Raw genomic sequence first — 24,648 nt, forward strand, 5'->3', positions numbered from 1 at the left:
GTGTTTAGATTGAAGAAAGTAATAGTAACACTCTTATTCTGTGTTGGTCAGACCTCACCTGGCATACTGTGTCACCACAATTCAAGGAGGATATTGACAAGTTGGAATGTGTCCAGAAGAGGGCAGCCAAAATGGTTAAAGGTCTGGAATTCAAGCCCTGTGTGGAATGGCTTAGGGAGCTGAGTATGTTCAGTTTGGAGAAAAGAAGGCTGAGAGGGGAGATGATAGCCATGTTTAAATATTTGTGAGGATATCATATTGAGGAGGGGGCAAGCTTGTTTTCTTCTGCTCTGGCGACTAGAACATGGAGCAATAGATTCAAACTGCAGGAAAAGAGGTTCCACCTAAACATAAGGAAAAGCTTTCCAGCAGTTCGATGGTGAAATATGCAGCCTCAGAATGTGGTGGAGTCATTTTTAAATACAGTCTGGATGTCCATCTGTCAAGGTGTTTTGATTGTGTGTTTCTGTATGGCAGAGTGGAGTTGGACTAGATAGCCCTTGGTGTCTTCCAATTCTATGATTCCCTGACTAGAGTAGCAAAATGCCTTAATGGGAAAATGACAGTAGTGTCCAGTCTGGCCCCAGCGTTGATGGTGGCACTTTTCCCTTACTGTGGAATGGCCCTTGGTTTATCTATGAGAGATATAGACATTCATAATTTGAGCCTCAGAACCTGCATTTGACTTATACATAATGTGAACTTAGACACTTAGTATGTATGGTAAATTAATCCTAATGACTCTATGAGTCTGCTTCTTTTGACAGGTCTATAAGGACTGATTGCTAAGGGATTATCTATTCATTGTTTCCTTGGTTTCAATGTGTAGATAATTTAATCATATTTTTAACTGTGATTTTAAAAAGATATCCCGAGTTCCAAATTTCATCTCCTTTATCATCTATTTGGGATTACCAGTAGGATACAGGACAGATCCTAGATGTGCTTATTTTAGCATGAGGAGGGAAATGAGACTCAACTGCATGATGTGTAGTATAGTAGACAATACTGTGTTAGTACATTGCAGCTATCTGTCTAGCAGTCTGTGATAACATCTCAGCTTTCATTGGCTTCCCTGATGAGTGCACAATAACTCATAATGCAGGTTATATTTTTAATATTTCCAGGAAAAATATTATATATAGAAACAGTAACTGGAATCTTCTTGTTCAGTTAACACCATAGTTACAGAGCTATGCAATGACTCTTGGCATGCCATGTCCGTCATCTATTTACCAGAAAGCAACCACTGTGTTCAGTGGAGGTCTCTTCTTCATCACTTGAGAAACAATAGACTGATGTTCTCACAAGTGAGTGATCTCCATTATGACAGGCAGAAGTGGATTCCCTGTCTCCATCCCAATTCACACCAGGGATGTTTGCATGAGCAGAGATATGAGTGGAAGCATTTGTCAGCTGCTTCCCAAGGGACAGAGAGACAGACCCTGTTTTTACTAGGTGGCATCCACTGTGCCTCCCAATGTACACTCTACAGGTTTATGTTCCTTTGAAATCTGTACTATTTATTCAGCATTTGCGCATTTAAACATTCTAGCATAAACTTTGAATGATGATTTCAGAGTTCATATCGACAGCCTTGAACTTCTTGAAAGCCAAAGTCCAGTCTAAGTTATTTCTTTTTAGCATGTAGAATAGAATTCAAACAGCAATAGCATTTAATTAACTCTTTCAGTTTTCATCTGTCAGGCTGGTAATTAATTTCTATTCATAAATTATTATTATTATGTTTAAAAATACAATTAAACTGTTAAACATATAGACATGCAAAGTTAATTCATTAGCTTCATTAAAGTGAATGGAAATTATCTTATTTATTTATTTATTTATTTATTTGCAATATTTATATTCCGCCCTTCTCACCCCGAAGGGGACTCAGGGTGGATCACATTATATACATATAGGGCAAACATTCAATGCCTATATTCACATAGAACCGAGACAGAGACAGACGCAGAGGCTGCTTCCCAAGGGACAGAGAGACAGGATAATTTTTTTTATGGAGTCGTGAATTAGTTAAATTAGCCTCCCCACTTTATAAGCGGTACCTTAATTTCCTACTTGATAGATGCAACAATCTTTCAGGTTGCTAGGTCAGCAACGAGCAGGGGCTATTTTTTATTTTTAATTGTCGGGTGCTCACCCCGCCACGGGCTGGCCTCGAACTCATGACCTCATGGTCAGAGTGATTTATTGCAGCTGGCTGCTCACCAGCCTGTGACACAACCCGGCCCCCTTCTAACTGCTGGCTGTGACCCAAATGCTTGGAGTAAATCCCTTTGAACACTTAATAAGGAAGGTTTCAGAAATGTTGAAATGCAGCCTGATTTTCTGAACGTTTATTCAAAATAAGTATTTCTGTATTTAATGAGATTTACTCCAGAGGAACTTTAATTCAACCACTAATCAAACATAACGGCAAGATATTTCTAGAATTCTCCTTTCACTTTGGGACAGTTATCACAACATCTTAGTAACTATAAACTCCAAAATTCCTTGGAAAATTGTAGCAAATTAAATAACTAGAACTACTTAGTCTGGATTGGGCCAGGTATAGAACAGGCATACTAAAAAGATATACCTCAGAGAAAGCAAAAAGCATATTCATTGGAAAAAGGAATATATAAACATTATGTATCATGCCAAAGAAGGGTGGTCCTCCAGACACCAGCATAATCCCAGATTCTAGTAGTTCTCTTACATAGCTTATCCTATGCAAAGAGGAGAAGTGATCATATATAGCGCTGTTTCCTACCTTTGATAAGGTCTTGGGATTTCTTACAAGCTGCCTGTAATGACCATTAAAAGATTTCAAGACATCATGGTATTTAATCCTCACAAACAAGATGCAAAGGGATGAGTCACTAACCTGAAAACTTTGCCATAAGGATAAGGTGGCATTTCACTTTGATTTTTTCTTTGGAAGTCTGCAAATACATGAGATTTTTAAATTGTATCACCATAGTACAGACTAGTTCTTTGTCTTTATTTTTGACACTCACAAAAAAAGAACTTTAGTATTAAACTTCTCTCACCCTTTGTTCTTAGTCAAATATTGTCTCATATGACTCATACTTGTTGAGGCTTTTTCTTCTATAACTTCAATAACAGTGTGTCTGGGGCCAGAGACTTGGTTATTGCATCTAAACATAGTAAATAATTTACATATATTAAAGCACAGTTTTCAGGCTTTGTTTATATAAATTCAATATATTGTTCAACTCAGAAAATTAATGGAGGGAAAAAATTCTATTGTGAATTTTATTGTGTGTTTTAAAAAGTCCTACATGTACCTATTTATTAATATATAAATTAGTGCTGCATTTTAGGTAACTCATGAATTGGTGTAAATTTGCTTAATAGCTGTGCTTGCTAATGTAAACAGAATGTGGCTAATAGTAATAGTTGTCATGCTAAAGATGATCAAAAGATAGCTGAAATAATAATTATAAAACGCTTATATACAGTACTTCTTAAATGTAGCAAACATCTGAAATATTGGGAAGAAAATAATGGTTGCTTTTTAAAAACAAGAATGCTCATTTCTCTATTTATTAGAGAAATATTTTCCGGTACAGATCAGAATTTAATTTCATTATATTATTCATGCTGCGATAACAGTTTCAGTTCTAGCAGGGGCTCTATGGGACGGTATTAAGCAAATGAGTTACTGCAGCCACATAATGCAGCATTCCCAATAGTGGGATGCTGTGGTGATCTTCTTCAGCAGATGTTAATACACAGCCCAATGCCATTCAGTGGGAGCAATCACATTTCAGGGGTAAACGCTGTTTAAATGTTTTTAAAATTCTGACCAAAATTTGGATCAGAATCATGCAGACAGCCACCTGGTTATGAGACTTTTAATCTGGTGTTGACAACTGCAAATTATCCACTGTATTTCAAATTCATTTTATAGCTACTTCATTATTCCCAGAACAATCCTAGAAATGAATTCCTACATGCAAGATTTAATAAGAAAAATATTATTTCTCCACAATATTCTCCCCATATTCAAACACCCAGAGTGTTCTGGCAGAATTAACCTGCAGAAGAATGATTCTTAGGCGATCCCTCGTAGTTCGAGGATGATGGTCTTCCGTCTCTGTTATATTTTTCTTGGAAGACGCCTGTGCGTGATTTTTTTTTAATGTGTGGAGGTCAGTGATACATGAGTAAGGAACAATGTTTTCTGGGCAAGAATGTTCTGAAGAACAGGGCTTTGCACAAAACATGTTTGCAATCCTACGTTGTTTTTACATAACATGAATATCTTCTGCCAGTTATACCACAATAGAATTATACAAATCAAATTCAGAAAAGCAGTATTGCTCAACCACGGGAGTGGGCATGCTTAGGTAAACAATGTGCATCAGTGCAGCACAGACAAATATGGATGCACCATTTTGCAGATCCATTGTGCATTTGCAACTGCACAACGTATCATTTTACTAATCCCCATCCACAGTGGTTCTGAAGATGAAACTCCACTTCTGACACTATCAGCTGGATAGAGCCATGGTGCAATCCTGAAATGGTTTTCCACCCTTAGAGCATAGCATATGCTTTCATAAATTTCTACAGAGTAATTCCTCTATAACAATTTAGGGCAGAGTTTCTCAAACTGTGCTCCTCCAGATGTTTTAAACTTCAGCTCCCACAATTCCTAACAGCTGGTAAGCTGGCTGGGATTTCTGGGAGCTGAAGTCAAAAACAGCTGAAGGAGCACAGTTTGAGAAACACTGCTTTAGGGTGTTTGAATACGAGGAGAAAAATACACAAAATTCTTGTCTTCTTCCCAAAATAAATAATTACAGATGCTCTTTCCATCCCTAAGTCATCCTAGGTTTTGGCTTATTTTTAAAAAAATGGAAGCTATGGTTTTAACACTGTCGGTTTGCCAGTTTTTGTTTAAGCATTCAATTTTGATATTGATCTTCAATCTTTTCTTTTCCCTGTTGGTAGCCACTGCTGTCTCCAGTGAACAGAATCCAGTAATAATCATAGCTGTAGTCGCTGTGGCAGGCACGATCATTCTGGTCTTCATGGTTTTTGGCTTCATCATTGGACGAAGGTACTTTCTCATGTATTAAGCTAAATCTAATCTGTGTTGGAAACAGAGATAACACAAAAAGTATTAATTTAAAAATTCATAACTTCCCTATATACCCATTTCTAAGTTTAGACATTTTAGTCAAAAAAATCAAAACAAAAAATCTGGTAAACCTATCTATGGGTTTGCTTGAGCACTGTACCTTAACTCTTATCAAAAAGAAGCCACCCCCTTCTCTAATTAGAGTGGTGAAAGGTAAGAGCATAGTCCATCCAGGGAGAATCTAGAAGAAGCACCAGCTTCCTCTTTCCTCTCTACTGTTGTGCAGCTTCTGACCTTTTTGAGTGGCTGGAAAGGGAAATGGTGGTGGTGGCCAGGGGCAGCTGGCTCACTGAGTTGGCATTTCTACATGGAGTGACCCTTGACTTATCCATGGTTCAAATCAAAATCCATAGTTTTGACCCCAAAACTTGCCCTAGACTTATACATGGATATATACAATAGTTTGTGCAAACTACTTCTTAGACAGTAACTTTGAGGTTTTTTATTTAATTTGAAATTGAAAATCATGCTACTGGCCTTTTCACCCATAACAACATTATGTTAATAGATTATAATTCTAATGTTTAATGTTCACATGTCCTTCATTTTATCTGTAACCATATTTCTCAAATGTGGCATGGGTAAACATATGCCAGTAGAACCATCAATTATTTAAATAGGATCACTGAGGCCACGGTATTATTTTATGACAAAAGTAAGGAGCCAAATGTTTCCTTTTTCCATAGGAGAGACTTTGGAGAATCCAAAGATATCAGATAAATGTTGTATTAAAATACAGTATAGGAAATACTTTCCCCAGGGGTCCCACATTCTCCTATAAACACACTGGATTACTTTTCTGTTCACAGCTTTGAAACAGATCAAGATACTTGGTCAGTGAAATGCACTGTTCCCCGCTGACACAGGCATTCACTTCCTGGCAAATACTGTTACAACCTCATCAGATGGAGTGAAATCTTCGTAGGCCATGCTCCCAAGGTGAAAAGGTCACTGGACACTTTTACTCCCAACATGTTTGGGTCATGGGCCTCCCCATGAGGGCGACATTTATGCCATGTGATGGGGAGAGCGTCATAAAGAGGGAACTGCATGCAGGGTGACAGATTCACCCTGCTGCTCCCTCTTTCCTCACTAGAAGCCTGGCCTGGCCTTTCTGACACGGTCATCAGACTTAGCAGGCATATTTGCTGTAAGCATTGCAAATTAAAGTAACAAAGCTTGTAGCTTTGTACCTGTTTTTATATATCCCTTCAGTTTGTATACTGTTAGTTCTTTCATGGCTGAGCAGGGAGGAACAAAGTGGTGAATTTATTTTTTTTCTTTGTGTGTGTGTTTCTAGGCACTGTGGCTATAGCAAAGCTGATCAAGAAGGAGATGAAGAACTTTACTTTCATTGTAAGTGTTTTGCCATTATTTTCCCCAGGAATTTCCAAACCAATTATAATGCATTGGGACTGGCAGTAACAGGATAGGAACAGTTGTTCTTGCAGGGAAGCAAATTTACAAATTTCAAAATACTGTGTAAACAGCTGGTGTGGAGTCAAGTATTGTATAAGTCTTATGACCTCTTCCAAAAGGACACAGAAGAAAATAAACATTGAGCACATTACAGATTTTACTGCTGTACTTTTGTACAATGCATGGTTGTTATTTCCAATCCACTTTTTCTATTGGTTTCATTTGGATAAGTGTTTCACAATGTCTTAGTGATCACCTCAAGATACTGTGGTTGATCATTCTTTGACAATTTGTATTTGATTTTGTTACCACCATTCTATATTTAATTTTGAAAAGTTAAGAGTTCCTCTGTTTTTTAACTCATGACTTAAGGCAGCTCAATTTTTTAAATGGCAACCTTTCTAAATTTGTTTCAGTGTTAAATCAATTTGATATTCATAAAATTTAGAGAATGTGATGTAGAATAGACCTCATCCTAACAATTACAGTTTTATTGAAGTTTTTGTATTTTATCAATGTACATTTTGTGGGAGAGGGACAATAAATCAACATTGTATTATATATGAAAGTGACATTTTGAGAATGTCAGAGGGAAACTGCATAAATAATTTAAATAAATTAGTGATTTGCAAATATGGTTTTATGTATTAAGTGAGTATCATTCAATTGTACCACGGAACTGCACAGAAGTTATTGAGAAAACAGGGTACAGATAAATAAATAGAAGCCAACAGTACAACTGCAAGTAAAAAAGAGTACAGGGCAATATATCTTGAAATCAAAGGGGGGAAAATTTATTGGTTTGTACATTCCAGAAGCTAGGGATTTAAAGAAAGATCACAAATGTTCTTGTCCTCAATGAGAAAATAAATGAATAATTGGATAAATATACTTTCTTGTTAAAAAACAAACAAACAAAAAAGTCATCTGTTGTAATGGTGTGGGGTTTTTTGCCCTTGCACAAGGCTGATAAGCTGACTAGGCTTGTTTTGGTTTTCTTTACTTCAAAAGAACAGCTTTAACACAAAAACAGATTTTTCACAAACATACGGCTTTTGCACAAAACATAATATGTTGTACAATGTATAATATTTTACTATTATACACACTTTGGGCAATTTTCACAAAAAGGTCTCAAATTGAAAAGAAAGCCAAGAAAAATATAATCCTTGTAAGTGGAGTTTTTGGATTACATTCTTCTAATATGAGAGAATGAAATCGGTGATTTGCATTCCTTCCACAATCCAGACTATGTTTCTGTATACAAATCATCTTCACTAGCTCAGGATTGCTTTGCTTCTGCAACAAGCTATGACTCAAAATGGGGTAAAGCCTTTGTTTTAGGGGTAACTTTTCAAGGTTTAAGGGGTTAATTTTGGTTACGTTTTAGTGCTAACAGACATATCTTTGTGGGCACATCCAAGGTGTGTGGGTTTTATCCACTGTTCTGACACATGGGAAAATCTAAGGGGAGTACCATCTATAGAAAAATGTGAAATAACTAGTTTCTCCATTTCCTTTGCAACATCCATATCCATATCCACAGGATACCCTAGTTATCAAGAGCAGATTTGTTAGGGCGTAGAACACTGCAAAAAGAGAACAGAATGGACTAAAATTGCCACTGCCCCCATTGCGCTGGTAGGACCTTAGAACAAGAGTGGTGGTTCAGAGAGAAAGAAGAATTATTACAAATGATGTCTCTGTTGTGCTGACAAAATCTTTCATTCATGGAGGAAAATTATGTAGATGCCACCCATTTCACTGAAGTACAGATTGAAAAAATCCCATTTGCACTTTGCAGAGTAAATAGAAAATAGCAAATAGAATCAGGATTGTCACATTCTGAGTGTTCCTTATTTTAAAAATAATGCAGTTCCAAATATCTCACTATTGAAATGGAGCTGCTCTGGGAGGTCAGCATCTTCTAAAATTGTCCCATTTGAATTGTAGTGAGAAGCTTTGCATCTTTAAAATACTTCTTCTGGTAAATGTTCTCTGCCAAATAGCGTCTGCGAAGAAAAGGAAATTAATTGTTTTTCCTTTAACATGTATCTATAGGGAAAATGAAACTGCTAACCAAAGAATGCATTTCCATGGCATGCACTATTTTTAGATGGAATGTTTCAAGGAAAATGTAAATAGGTTAACAGCCTAGACTTAATAGTCAGAAACTGAAATTGAAAATAACACTTCATTCCTTCCTTGTATACCTTTCACGAAACCTAGTTATCCAATATCAAGGGAAGTTTAAAATCTGTCAGAAAAGATTACCTATCATGAGGCTTACTGCAAAGCCTTATAACTCTTCTTTTTAGCTCTTTTTCATACCCCTTTGATAGAAAGCACAGTATTTAATTTGATATGATCATTGTTTCCAGGGAAAAATTAAACATCATGCCTTAGTCACCAGCCATTTCCAATTTTGTTCCTGTGATATCCAGGCAATATTCTTGCATGCTGAATTACCAGACTCGATTGTCACGGTAACCCAAAACAGCAACCCTGTAACTTGCTTTCAGAGCAATGGATTTAATAAATGTCCAGTCTTCCCTTTCAATTCCCCTCAACTTTCAATAACCTCAAGTACTACATTTTTAAGGATATAAACACAATGGGAGAGTTTAATCAACCAATTCAAATTTACATTTTGTTTCCTCCTACCATTTTCCTTTAACAATGCCTTTGAATCTTAGGCAGCACTACTTTATGTTGGTATGCCAGGAAAGCTTTGCCCTGTCAAAATGTTTTATGACAGCTTGAATAAAGTACCATCAGAGACCCATTTGAGATTCACAAGGTTACCTCCAATCCAGGCCCCTTATCGCAAGTGCAAGAAGATAGCTCATTCTCCATCTGCTTGCTTGAAAGCACAATATAGATGACTAACCTATTGTTTTCAGCTCTTTTCCCCTTCTGGTTGTGGATGTAAATAAAAATGAGCAGTTATCAGCTCCCGAAGCTGAGCCATTATAATTGTGATTAGCCCTAAACCTATTGAAAAGTGCAATGCAACAGAATTAACCTCTGGGGAAGATCTGAAATAATTTCTTGCAGAACCTTAGTATTCCCATTCAGCTTAGTGGGTGACCTCCATATCAGCAGTCTTGCTTTCCCTGGCATTATTTTGAAATGCATAGTTCCTGCTGCTGAAAAGTGGAATCCCTGCATAATACATTGAATTTAGAGCTTTTTGGGAAGCAGTGGCATCTTTTCTTTGTCTTACAGCCCATTGGTCAAGCCCTTGTGTTGTTTAAAAGATAGTTGGGGTGATGAAAAGTGGTGCTATATATAAATAAATACCAAGATACTTGCAATTAAAATCAGGAATTGATTTCTGAGATCCCTGCAGATGCAGGCTATCATAATATTAAATGATAGTAATGTGTATGCAGCTACTTCAGCACATCTGTATTCCTTTTTAATGTATAGGACATAAGGATATGAAGTGAGTAGAAATCATGGATCCAGAGCTCACAGATCCAGAGGGCCCACTGTAATGGATTCACCTGTGATATGAAGAAACAATCTAACTCCCCACACCCTAAATACATACAAGATTATCTAACATCTGGCTCTTAATTTCTAGGTCTGGGGGTGATAGATGGGAAAGTAGCATTGATTTCTAACAAACATTTTTCTTTTCACCTGTTTTAAAAGGGGTAACTATAATTGAGCAATTCAGTTTCATACAAACACCATAGCAAAAGGAAGAGAGACAAAAATCCAAAATCCAACACAGAACTATGTAACTTGGAGAAGATTAGTTATTCTCTCTATAGATAAGAGTTTTTGTCAGATTACACACCAACTTTGTAGTGCTCAATTTTTTGCTGCACAGAAATAATGTATTTTTGATTAGGAGCAAATTACTCAAATCAGTGATAAATTTAAAAGACTTATTCCATTGGAGGCAGGATTGTGCTCATTCCTACTCTCAGGATGAGTAACTGGAACAAGGCCTTCACAACTGCCAACTCAGAAGTGAAAATTCAGATTGAGTGGCATCAGAACTTGCTCACAATCTAATTGAGGGACATCTGCTTTTCATCCTTCCACAGGAACATCATTGTGTAAAGCCTTATTTGCAGTTCATGAGTGTCAGGGAATGTGAAAATACTTCACTTACAGGCCTACATCACTTTAAATTGCTTTGCTTTAGAGTGCTTCATTAATAATTTTCAAGCACAATTTTGCTTACAAAATTCATAAACTTTGAGCTTCAGTGTCTTCTGAATTTTAATTTTGTACTATTTTTATTTTTGCATATTTTTAGAGCTCAGCCCTATTGTAATAAATGATAGTGTAAATATGTTTTTATGTTTTTATATGCACTGCCAAGTTTGTGATTTGAAATATTCACTTTACAATAGTAGTCTGGAACCTAACCTTCCACACTAGCAAAATTTGCCTGCATTCAGCTGGTGGTTCCAAATTAGGCTTTCATGGTACAATTGGCCTTCTTTGTTCACAAAATGTTATAGAAGCAGGCTCATTGTCTGATTCCATTTAACACCTTACTGCTGACTCTATCCCTTTTTATATCACTAGAAATCCATGAAAGAGGGACAGAATAACATTGTAGTGTGGTCTTTCAGTGAGTTGTACTAGGAAGGGTCTATCTGATAGCATCCCTGATCTGGCAGGCATTTCGCTGATCTAGCAAGCATTCTGCATGATGTAATTTCGGGTTTGGTTGCACAATAAGTGCTTTGTTTCATCACAGTCATGCTTTCTTACATCATTACAGTTAAATTTCCAGGCACCAAAACCTACATTGACCCTGAAACCTACGAAGATCCAAATAGAGCTGTCCATCAATTCGCCAAGGAGTTAGATGCCTCGTGTATTAAAATAGAGCGTGTGATTGGTGCAGGTAAGTTGGTTGTGACTTCTTTATATAATTCTTCCATTTAGCCAGGATCGAACTCATACATCATGATGACAGGCAAATAATTATATCTTGTATATGGAGCTTGTGTATGGAATGTTTTCAAGCAATGAAGCTGTGCTTGTCCTAAGGATAAAATAAAATAAATAAATAAAATAGTGGTCCTAAACATGTGCATGTGTATTCCCAAGTAGGAAATTAAATGGATATTGCATATCATCAATGCAAATATTGTCCTTTTTGCACATTAAGGAGAGGAAGTGCATTTGAGTTCAAATCTCAGTGGCTGTATATTTATGCGAGTACTTCCATCAAGCTCTGAAAGCATTCTTACACGCAAAAGGCCCACAATTCAAATTTGTTCTAACCAGAAATTGGTATTAAAGAACAAGCTTTTTAGGGACTGTTTTCTGTGTCATTTAAAGTGTATTTCATTGCAGCAAGAAGTCCTTGTCTTCCGTCTTGTGAGTGATAGTAATTGTACTGTCATTACATTGCTTTTCTTCCTTTTTTCACATACTTAGGCAGTGGTGTTCGTGCTCTGGAAACCTGTTTCCATTTGTTTGCATTAATAAGATCTGTGACACTTTTATTACACTAGTTCATGCAGGGAAATTAAAGTATCCATGGGCATGAAAAATATCAAATACCTGTGACTCCTGAAGAAAACATTCTTTTATTTCCTGTTGTTTATGCTGTACTTTTAGAGTCCCATTTTTCATTAAGTCACCCCTCCAGCAGTGTGACAACTGCTGTAAATTATGCACATACCAATATGGAACAAATTAACTATGTGTTTACTGGAAAATAATTTCCAGTCAGTTCAGTGGTTCTTACCCCTAAGATAGTATACATAAGATTACAAAGTTAAACTGGATCTAAAATTGAGGAAAACATGAGTAGTACTGTCTCTCCTTTCTGCAGCATTAAGGTTCTACATAACCTTGTGGTATGGCAAATGTTTTGCTGTACAAGCATATCACAGCTTAAATGTGCATATATCCTTAGTAGGATATCATCCAGTGTTTCAGAACCTACCTGGAAAAGTAAGTGAAAATATATTAGAGCCATAGTGGCCCCATGAATCAATGGTCTAGAATTAAGCCATGTAGTTTCCCATTTTTGTGAAAATTCTGCATCACTTGGAATTTTTGCATGAAATTTTTCCAAATGATTTTATGTTTATTAACTTAGAAGGTTTCTGGCACACAGAGGCAAATCTATATATGCTAGTACACGTGTTTGTACAGAGCTTATTCATAGTGCTCTTCAATGATCATATGTACCAGAGAAGACTAAGAGGGAAATGGGCCAATTGAAGTGTGCTGACAAAGACAAGAACAAAAACCTATGTCATTCATATCAAATATAAAAGTATGGAATATCTCTGTAAGAAAGAGACAAGTGGTATCAACCTTTCATTATGTTCCTCAGCTATCATTGTGCAATCGGCTGTGGAGTAAAAGCTCTCAGTTCTTGGAACAGTTGATGTGCATGTTTGATTTTGATGAGGGCGCTGCAATTTTCTGCTTTTTCTTCTGACATGTTTATGATACAAGCTATTATGCACAAGCATTGCTGTCTGTTTACTGTACTATGGTCTCTGTTTACAATGCCTTGAATTTTATAGCTTCCCCAGGTTACTACAAAAGGGGCTGAGATTTTGCCATTTAGGACCCAATGTGGCCAAAGTAGTTTTAAATCCTTTTGATTTTAAGGGGCCAATGCTATATATTTTCTGTGACTAAGCTCATTATGCTGTTTTTGATTTGATTCAAACTACAATGGGGGGGGGGAGTGGGACAATGAATAAATATGTCTTGATTTTGGTTTCATATAATGATGAACTAGAGTGGTTTACTAGCATAAAAAATAATCATTTCAGGAGAGTTTGGTGAAGTATGCAGCGGCCGCCTAAAGCTTCCAGGCAAGAGAGATGTTGCAGTGGCCATTAAAACCTTAAAGGTTGGCTATACCGAAAAGCAAAGGAGAGATTTTCTTTGTGAGGCAAGCATCATGGGACAGTTTGACCACCCTAATGTTGTCCATTTGGAAGGGGTTGTCACCAGAGGTAAGTTGCTTCAGACAACGTTCTAGAGGGTTGCAAATTGTTATGTGGTTTTCTTATTCAAAGGAGAGAAAACTGTACTGCCTGGAATAATTGATTTTTCTCCTGATGTGTGACTTACTGAAGCAATGTTTAGTTTATGCTACAACTGGAGAAAAATTAAGATTCATGCATGAGGAAAAGATATATACTAGTATCATTTATCCTCAAATACTATTTTGGAAGATAAGGTTTCTTATGTCCTTTTCTATTATCTGAAGTGTCATTTTCCCAGAGCCCTAATCACACAGCAGGAGTCAGAAGATCACACTGACATTTTGATTTGTATGGTTTAATTTTGCGAATCATGACAATATTCTCCACGCAGACATTTAAGGACTTATTAAATCTCAGGAACTGTGTTGGAACCTTCAGCAGCATGTATGTCTCAGTTATTACAAAGAGCAACATATGTTTCATCATGGATTGCGAGGGAGGACAACTTCGCCCAGTCTATTATTTTTTAAACAGAGTGTGCCTCTTTTTCTTTTCTTTTTTGCTATTTTTTGTATCTCCAATCTTCTTTTTCTTTTCTTTTTTTTAGGGAAACCAGTAATGATTGTAATAGAATACATGGAAAATGGAGCACTGGATGCATTTCTCAGGGTGAGTGAGTGCCTGAGGTAAATACATATAGAACTTCAAAAATAAAATATATATGCTACCAATTTAGCATAATAAAACATTTTCAGTGTAAAATGAGAACATGCCAAATGTTAAGAGATCGCTGAATGCTCTCAGTAAAATCAGATTAGAAATTAGAAGACCAGACAGTATCAAACAGAAACATTTTGGCCATCTAAGTGATCCAATGTGAGATAGATATTGTGGTTTTGATTTCTTTGTTGAAGCTGTGGTAGAAAGCTTAAAGCCATATTGTGGGAACATATGGTTCAAAAACACATTTTTATCTTTACAGTATTAAAGAAAGAAAGAAGGAAGGAAGGAAAAAAGGGGAAAAAACAAAAACTTTAAATTAAATGCAGCAGTAATTTAGAAATGAATAAAGAATTGTTTTTTTTAAAAAAAATCCCTACATTAGCATCAGTCAAGGAAGTTGTAAAATACTTTTGCTTGTTTACAATTTTTAGTAGAAACATTGAAAAAACCCTATCTATATATATATATAAATGAGTGATGGCATCACGGCGACCAACAAAACAACAAAACTACAGGCCCCCCAACCTCAAAATTTGACAACACAACCCATCATCCACGCATCTAGGTTGATACAACAAAAAGAAAAGAAAAATAAAGTCCTAATTAGAGGGAAAGTAATAATTATTTTTATCCAATTGCTGCCAGTTAGAGGACTAATCTCTGCCCACTTGGTCTCCTAACAACCAACTCAGCCCAGGGGACAGGCAGACTTAGGCCTCACTTAGGTCTCTTCCACAGATTATCTAATTTACACTGGATTATATGGCAGTGTAGACCCAAGGCCCTTCCACACAGTTATATAACCCATTTATAATCTTATATTATCTGCTTTGCACTGCATTATCTTGACTCCACACTACCATATAATCCACTTCAGTGTGCATTTTATACAGCTGTGAAGAAGAGGCCTCATATAATCCAGTTCTAAGCAGATAATATAAGATTATCAATATACAATAGAGTCTCACTTATCCAACATAAGCAGGCAGGCAGGATAAGTGAATATGTTGGATAATAAGAAGGGATTCAGGAAAAGCCGATTAAACATCAAATTAGGTAATCGTTTAACAAATTAAGCACCAAAACATCATATTATACAACAAATTTGACAGAAAAAGTAGTTCCATGCGCAGTAATTCTATGTAGTAATTACAGTAGAGTCTCACTTATCCAACACTCGCTTATCCAACATTCTGGATTATCCAATGCATTTCTGTAGTCAATGTTTTCAATATATTGTGATATTTTAGTGATATTACTACATAGCATTACTGCATATTGAACTACCTTTTCTGCCAAATTTGTTGTCTAACATGATGTTTTGGTGCTTCATTTGTAAAATCATAACCTAATTTGATGTTTAATAGGCTTTTCCTCAATGTCTCCTTATTATCCAACATATTCGCTTATCCAACATTCTGCCGGCCCGTTTATGTTGGATAAGTGAGACTCTACTGTACTGTATTTACAAATTTACCACTAAAATATCACAATGAATTTAAAACACTGACTACAAAAACATTGATTATGAAAAGGCAGACTGCATTGGATAATCCAGAACATTGTATAAACGAATATTGGATAAGTGAGATTCTACTTTAATATGAAATAATTACTGGGATAGAATAATGCAAAACAATATAATCTCTAAAACCAGGACAGTAAATAAAGAGGAACACTTTGAAAGCAGGGAAATTGAAAATTCCACAAAGGAAACAATCAGGGCCAGCTAACACCTCCCAAGAAAGGATTCTTCCAGAAAGGAAGCTGAGAAGGGAGTGAAGCACTGTGTATTACCAAAGTCATTATTATTACTATCATTACTATTATTATTATTATTATTATTATTATTATTATTATTATTATTATTGTGTTGCGGTCAACCGTGAAAATGAATACAACCTGGTTCCAAGTATTCAAAAACACTAAAATCACAATATATAAAAATTAATGTGTTATAATAAAACAGAACAATACAATCTCTAAAATCAGAACACTAAATAAAGAACAACACTCTGAAAACGGGAATTCCACACAGGAAATAATCAGGGCCAGCTAACACCTCCCAACAAAACATTCACTCAGGGAGGAAACAGCCAGGCTTTAAAGCTGCAAGGCCATTACATCCTAATCATTTTCCCTAATTGCAGCATTCATACTTGCCTCCAACAGACCAAAAAAACCCAATCATAAATATTGTATATTCACAACCTTTAGAAAATAATATCCCCTGATGGCGCAGCGTGTTAAAGCGCTGAGCTGCTGAACTTCTGGACCGAAAGGCCGCAGGTTTGAATTGGGGGAGCGGAGAGAGCCCCCACTGTTAGCCCCAGCTTCTGCCAACCCAGAAGATCAAAAACATGCAAATGTGAGTGCATCAATAGGTACTGCTCCGGCGGGAAGGTAACACCGCTCCTTTACCTTAACTACCACCAATTCCTCAATACTTTATTTCCCATACCACCATACTTCACCACAGCAACGCGTGGCCAGGCACAGCTATTCATCTCAAACTCCCTCTTATGATTAATTTTGATCAATCCTAATAACAAATTGTCTACTCTCATTGTTTCTTTTGCTCTTGAAATAAAACTGATGGTCAGTATTCTTTCCTCGGACTCTTGCATTTCTCCACCCTTATGTATTTTTCTTTTCTTTTTGTGAGCTAGGATTTATAGGCATGTATGCTCAATTATCTCTATTTACGTGCTCCATCTTCTGCTAAAAGGGGAGCATGGATTATTCTAATATCATATTATTCAATAAAATCTACATAAAGCTAAAGACACCAAAGTATCAAATAGATACAGGATAAAAGCAAAAGGAAGAAATATAAAACTTACTAATACATATACACAATATAACAAAAGCTATAACTAACAAAATAGAGAAACAAAAAAGATCACTTCTGACTATATATTTGCAGTTATATTTTAAATGTCCACCTATTTGCACTTTATAAGTCATGCTTCAACTGTGCATTTAACTTATACTAATTAACAGAACCAAAAATTATCAAATAATAATAATAATATAATAAAACTTTATTTATACCCCGCCACCATCTCCCCAATGGGGACTCGGGGCGGCTTACATGGGGCCACGCCCAAAACAATACAATGTAAACAGCATATAAAAGAACAGCACAACACAATACAATAAACAATACAGTAAATAATATCCATTACAAAATAAAACAAGGAGACAATAAAAACAAGGGCAGACCACATGAACATTAAATTAAAACTCGGGGTGAGAAAGACATAAAAATAAAAACCACAGCGAACAGGGTCATAAGGGAGTGGGGTATTCTGGAGGATAGATATTAGAGGGAGCAACGGAAAAGAAATATAAAATGGTTACTCTCCAAAAGCGCAGCGAAAGAGCCATGTTTTCAAGTCTTTCTTGAAGGCTGCTAGTGTGGGGGCTTGCCTAATCTCAGCACTTCCCTCCCCCCCCCCCCAAAAAAAAACCAGTCACATTCCCAGTGTCTCAAAAACATTGTTAATGATTTTTCTTTGAACAAAGTAATTATTTCTGCAAAATCATTTAATATAGTAACCAATCTTTTGTAGGTAATGTGTCATTTTTCCATTACTGAGCATATAATATTTTTGCAGCTGTTGTCATATATTGAAGAATTACTTCCATGATTCCTTTCTAATCGATCACCTATCAGTCCCAAAAGAAAAAGCTCAGGTTTAATTTGATATTGATCTTTGAATTTATTTTGCATCAAATTATTTATTTGAACCAAAAAAGTAGCCTGTTTATTAGCTTTAAAACCTTGTCTGGTCCCCAGATTCTGTTAATATCACCATCAGTCTTTTTGTACTCTCGAGTGAGTTTGTCAGGGTAATTTCCAAATCATTGCTAATGCCCTCAATTTATATAATTCCTGCTTAATCTTTATATGAGGCTCCGGTGGCTCAGTGTGTTAAAGCGCTGAGCTGTTGAACTTGCAGACCGAAAGGTCCCAGGTTCAAACCCGGGGAGCAGAGTGAGCGCCCACTGTTAGCTCCAGCTTCTGCCAACCTAGCAGTTCAAAAACATGCCAATGTGAGTAGATCAATAGGTACCACTCTGGCGGAAAGGTAACAGCGTTCCATGCAGTCATGCCAGCCACATGACCTTGGAGGTGTCTACAGACAACACTGGCTCTTTGGCTTAGAAATGGAGATGAGCACCAAACCCCAGAGTCAGACACAACTGGACTTAACTTCAGGGGAAACCTTTACCTTTAATCTTTATAACTGAAATCTTTTCATCTTCTCTGATATCAAGCATTAAAATAAATAACAATGGTGTCTATAGACATCCTTGTCTACTTCCTTTTTTAATTTCTCATGGGTTAGATAACTCTTCAGTAATTCTTATTTGTCCTGTTTGAATAAAATAGTTCAGTCTAACCCATGTCATAACATGTCTCAAAATGACATTTCTTCCAGCACTCTAAAAAGAAAAGTCAAGTTGAAATTAACAGAGACTTTTTCCACAGCTAAGAAAATTGATGTGGCCTGCTTCTCCTTATTTTGGTCTAATAATTTCAGTAGTTAATTTGTCATATTATCTCTCAGTTCTCACTTAGTATAATTTTCCAAATCAAAGTATAATCTGCCCAAATCATTGTAAATAACATTGCTGAACAATTCATTGTTCAGCAATGAGATTAATCTATAATTAATTGTAGAAGTCAAATCCTTCTCTTCTTTAGATATCAGATCTGTATTAAATCTTCTAGATTGTAAAATTCATTTAACTGTTTCATGCAATGATATTACAAGGCAATATACCTCAAATACACCATCTGGCCCTGGTGTCTTCCCTGTAGCAATCTTGTTTATAGCGGCACACATTTCTCTTATCATAATAGGTACATTTATAGATGGTCTCTGTTCTTCTAATCTTGGGTCAGTTCTGTTTAGCCATAATTTCTTCCAATTTATCCCTCAAAGTTAGTGTCATTTACATAGAATAGAATACATTTGGTGAATTATCTGTAATTACAGGATTACAGAAATCTGATTGACACATTTTGCTGTGGGAAATGAGTTGTATGTGAGACTAAACCATACTGAATCTAGAGCACTGTGTGTAGACCCTCAAGTACAGAGAGAATTAAAAATGAATATTTCCTACCATGCTAATTGTACCAGCTAGTATTTCTCTGCTTCTATTTTTCGTACAGAAACATGACGGACAATTTACTGTAATTCAGCTAGTGGGAATGTTGAGAGGAATTGCTGCTGGAATGAGATACTTGGCTGATATGGGATATGTGCACAGGGACTTAGCAGCACGCAACATCCTAGTCAACAGCAATCTTGTTTGTAAAGTGTCAGATTTTGGCCTCTCCAGAATTATAGAAGATGACCCAGAAGCTGTCTACACTACAACAGTAAGTTGTATTCTTGAGATGCAACTCACTCAAGGACATTCTTATTAATGAGTCTTTTTTCTTGGTGGTGTGAAATGTAGGCAGCAGTACAACTCGTATGAAATTTCCTCATGGTACCAAAAGTTTATGATATATTTGGAATATTTCATTAAAAGTGGAGTAGGACTTTGGATAAGAAAACAAACTGGCAGGAGAAGAGTTTTTTAAAAAATAAAATAAATGGGTACATTGCAGTTATAACAGCACAACATGGCTCTACAGATCCTGTAAGCTGACCTTGTAAGGGGTAGGGGGCTGACAGGAATGACAGCTAGCTAGCTAATAACCATTTCTGCCATTTCAAAAAATTATAAGTGTGATTTGTTCATCAATTTTAATTTCTCTGTTTTGTTTCCAGAAAGTGAAAAATCAGCTAAGGTGTCTTTCTTGTTTGAATAAAAAACATTTTCTTCTTCCATAGGGTGGCAAAATACCTGTAAGATGGACAGCTCCAGAGGCCATACAATATAGAAAATTTACATCAGCAAGTGATGTATGGAGTTATGGAATAGTTATGTGGGAAGTAATGTCTTATGGAGAAAGGCCATACTGGGATATGTCAAATCAAGATGTAAGTTCCAAAATGACAAAAATTACCTGCCTTCGATTTTGTTAGTAATACTTGTATGCAGAACAAGATAGGGAGGTAGAACTTGTGAGTGAAATGATTAAAGTACCCCACACTTGATACATGTGAAGACATTAAAAACAACTGATATCTTGTGTTAATAAAAGTAGAACAGAAACTCATTTGGGAGGAGAATAACATAATACTTTTATAAATAATTTTATTTGTTTCCCTAAATCTTAAACCTCATTTAATGTCAAGTCATCCAAATCTGTGTTTTAGTCTTTTTTAAAAAAAATCAATATGGCCCCAGTTATTACGTAGTGTCTTATTGCTTAGTAAATGACCATATCAAGTTCATAAAAAGGCCTACAAATGTATTTTAAAAAAATATGAACTAGTAGTAGATGTAGCCAAGGATACAAAGAATATGTAGTTTTTATACATGCCCACGGTTTTTTCCAGTCCTACTTTTTCTTATAGCTTTTTAAAGGAATGGGTAGATAATTCTGTTTATGATTGATACCACTTTCGCATGTGATATTCCTAACTCACTTCTATTCTTTTTCTGAGTTAATTTGAATGTGTTAATAAATGAGAAAATTCATGGTTTATCTGTTTGTGAACATATTTTCTCTCAAAATATGCATTCCCTAAAGATTATTAGTTTTCAGTATGCCTTTTTAAATTGAGGAGTGGGGGAATTGCATCACACAGTTCAGAGAAAGGTGGTATTTGAAAGTTTATTTCATTCAGTTCTACACATTGATACAAGAGGTGTAGGCCCCTTCCACACAGCTGAATAAAATCCCACATTATCTGCTTTGAACTGGGATATATGGCAGTGTGGACTCAGATAATCCAGTTCAAAGCAGATATTGTAGGATTTTCTGCCTTGATATTCTGGGTTATATGGCTGTGCGGAAGGGTCTGAAGATGCAGTTCATTCTTATTAGAATTCTCACAGTTCAAATTCCCTTATATTCTGAAGTTACTTTATCTCTTTTTGCCATCTGTGGGAAGGCAATTCAGTGAAATACATTGTGCTTCTTTTAAAGTCTTGAAAATTCTTAGTTACTTTGTTTCATGCAGTACATAGAAACTGCAAGGTTTTTATTTTTGATACCAGCTACTGGAAGCCCTTCCACACAGCCATATAACCAGAATATCAAGGTAGATAATTCATAATATCTGCTTTGAACTGGATTATCTGAGTCCACACTACCATATAATCCAGTTCAATGTGGATTTTATACAGCTGTGTGGAGGGGGCCTGGGCTTTTATTTGTTTGGTTTTGGTCAATTTACAAAAGTTTTCATCTGAAATAGCAGTTTCCTTTATATTCTAACTGATCGAATTTTTCTTCCATATTCCATGTTCCCTTCAAACAAAGTGAGGCTCTCATTTTTTAAAAAAATAGCACTCAAGGACAATAAATGACATGCTGTGCATCTTCTTAGACTCAGTTTGTCTTTTTTTCTTCCAAAGTAAGAGAATAAAATCAAAACATTTAGTCATCCCCACACCCTTGATCTTGGCCCTAGGCTTGTTTACACAGGTGCAGAATGAGGGGATGTTTTCATGACACCCAAACTAGCTCTTACAAGAACATCTATGAGTCCTGTGTTCTTTATGGACGTCCCTTGTGATGAACCCTTTCACTTATTCTTTGCAGAGACTAACTATATTTTGTAACACAGGCTCGTTCTTTCAGAATCATTTAATATGTGTCTGATCATAGTGGTGCATGGGTGCAGAGCAGAGTTATCCATCCAGAGCAGTTTTGGCACACACAAAAATACTCTGTAGGCAAGTCGGTAGGCCTTTGTGGCATGTGTAAGCTGGCACACACTTTTATTTTTTTACTTTGAAAGGTCAGCATGAGATTAGTTTTCTGGCAGTATTAGCCTGGTTTTGTGAAGGAACTCTTCTGTGTGAAACTCTCTGCTTACCATATGAGCTTTTTGAGTTTCATTTGGTAAGCAACCTTTTACTTTGTATTCACAGAACTTCTTCAGTTTCTCAGCATTGTCTGAAGGTGACTTTTCTGTGTCAGAAACTATTTGGGGAATCAACTCTATAGCCAAAACAAACAAAAAGGCAGCCTTAAATGACAGCTCATTTTCTTCCCTGAAATAGGTTGAGTATGAGTTCTGTCTCACATAGTGTGCTTTCAGATGTCCATTTTAGAATTGCCAAAAAGAAGACAAAATGCAAGCCGTCATGATGAGACTGACTTATTTGGTCTCATTTGCTTAATCAATCATTAGATATGCTAATTAGCAAAGGAGAAGGTAAGCCTTTCTGTGTAAAGCACGTACATCAATGGTTAGGTACGCAATGAAGAAGTCCATGTCCCCCAGATAGATTATAATCATTGTCTTGGGAATGGATTTGAAGGATTATGTAGATCTCATAGTAGTTACTTTTCTCCATATGGAGGTCTTCAGAACGTACATTTCAGCATTTAAGAATACATATGTATCAATCTACAACATGAATAAGTGGTGATGCTGTATTGATGGTGATGAGCAAGATGCTTTAATCAGTTCATCTCACCACATGTCAGCTTCTCCATCTTGGATTATCAGATTTAGCAGTAGTGATTTGATTAGGTGAGACCCCTGGGTGGTAGATACTCTGTTTGCAGAAGGAGGCTGCAGTGTGCCCTCTCAAGAGAACCTTCTTGAAATCAGAAATATGTGGGAACTACAACCCCATAATTAATATCCCCATCAGGAGTAAGGTGTTGTGTCCTGGTAACCCTAGAGTTTCATGGACTCTTTTCATTCTGGTTTAGGTCAGGATATTGCATTGAAACAGCCTTGTTGCCTGGACTGACAGCCTATTCAGGTGAAAGATTCAGGAGTATTACACTTAATCTTCCTGGGTCTCTTGAGACCAATGAGATTAATATGATTTTTTTAAATATAGAGGTTCATTTGAATGATCATTTCTGGTTCCAGTAACTGGGTAAGCAACCTGTTCTGGATGAGACTGCATTTCCTCTGGAATAATAGACAAACAGCTTGGGAGTATTCCTAGATCCGTTTTGTCACTGAAAAACCAGTGTAGGCTTTGGCTTGGAGTATCTGGGACCAGTTTCAATAGGCCAGGAGGAGGATAGCCTTGGCCACCTTGCTTTGTGCATTGGTAACTTCCCCATTATACTACTGCAATTTCCTCTACATAGGAACTTGAAGAAGACTTGAAAGCTGTGGCTAGACTTCTTTTAGTAACAGCAGCCATATGAATATTTTGTGAGAATATGCTGCTGTTTGTTAGTATAGTTCCATTCTGAATACAAGGTAGTTGTAATGACGTTTAAAGTGCTAAATGTCTCTTACTACTGGAAAAAAAACTCTTCTCCTATATATTGATGATTGGAGTAAAACAGATTGGTGCAAAAATAAGTGATCTATTATCATAATATTCAAATTGATAATGTAAACATGGAAATTTCTGACAGGAAAACAAAATGTGTTATGAGATGTAACAATGTAAAATACATACAGAAATGAGTCAGAAATTCAGTGTGGGACTGGCATTATACAACACCTGATGAGCAGATGAATGTACAATTGCAATGTGGATGTTTTTGCACAACTCACTGTGTAGCTGCAGAGTTCCAAGTAGATGTGTAATGTGAAGTTATCACAAGAATGATAACTGATTCTTCTGTAACTATTTCTGCATCACCAGAGTTAGTAGCTTGGTCTTATTATGGTAAGATTTGGGGATTGTCTACACCAGGGGTTCTCAAACATTTAAAGCTGTGGATCCCTTTTTGGAGGAAACATTTCTCATGGCACCTCAGTAAAACTTTGGACACAGGCTGCATTGCATTTTAAACTTTGACAGATGAGCCAGTCAGTTGCAGTTGAATAGAGAATGTTTGTGTGAACTAATTGAAAAAAATGAATAAATTCCTGTGCACATTGCACATATCTTGTTTGTAGTGCGAAAGGAAGGGAAGGGGAGAGGGAGGGAGAGGAGGAAGGGAAGAAAAAAGGAGTGCAAGAAAGAAGAAAGCACAAAAGTTAGGAAAGAAGGCAAGCGGGAGGGAGGGAGGGGGGAAGGCAGGCAGGGAAAGAGTTTGTAAAGTTGTTTATGTTAATGGAGCCTTTGAATTATTTGACCAAATAGATTTATTGGTGGCATGTGGATGCTGCTGAAAAACTTCATTCTGGTAATCAGTGACTGCTTAGTCTCTACCATTTGCGAATAATAATTCACTCTTGGAAACAGAACATATAGGATTTTTGGAGCTTTGGATCAGGGTGGAAAAGAAGTTCTCATTACTGGGAGATTTTTAAAATGTAACTTGTGCTCTTGAGCTTTAGAGTGGTGGCAATAGCTTTTGGCACTTATTTACTATTATTTTGTAATATC

General features: G+C 36.4%; 1 protein-coding gene across 3 annotated transcripts in view; it reads left to right on the top strand.

Annotated features, from left to right (window-relative positions):
* Positions 1-24,648, top strand: part of epha7 (EPH receptor A7) — a 252,466-nt gene that overhangs the window by 215,306 nt on the left and 12,512 nt on the right. For 2 of the 3 annotated variants that reach the window (XM_062980622.1, XM_062980634.1), the window contains 7 exons: positions 4,984-5,092; positions 6,474-6,529; positions 11,343-11,468; positions 13,369-13,554; positions 14,135-14,196; positions 19,439-19,648; positions 20,109-20,258. In XM_062980622.1, the coding sequence (XP_062836692.1) occupies positions 4,984-5,092; positions 6,474-6,529; positions 11,343-11,468; positions 13,369-13,554; positions 14,135-14,196; positions 19,439-19,648; positions 20,109-20,258 (899 nt within the window). The remainder of the gene's footprint in view (positions 1-4,983; positions 5,093-6,473; positions 6,530-11,342; positions 11,469-13,368; positions 13,555-14,134; positions 14,197-19,438; positions 19,649-20,108; positions 20,259-24,648) is intronic. The other variant, XM_062980628.1, reaches the window with a different exon arrangement.

The sequence above is a fragment of the Anolis carolinensis genome, chromosome 1 (assembly GCF_035594765.1).
Source record: "Anolis carolinensis isolate JA03-04 chromosome 1, rAnoCar3.1.pri, whole genome shotgun sequence".
Lineage (NCBI taxonomy): Eukaryota > Metazoa > Chordata > Lepidosauria > Squamata > Dactyloidae > Anolis > Anolis carolinensis.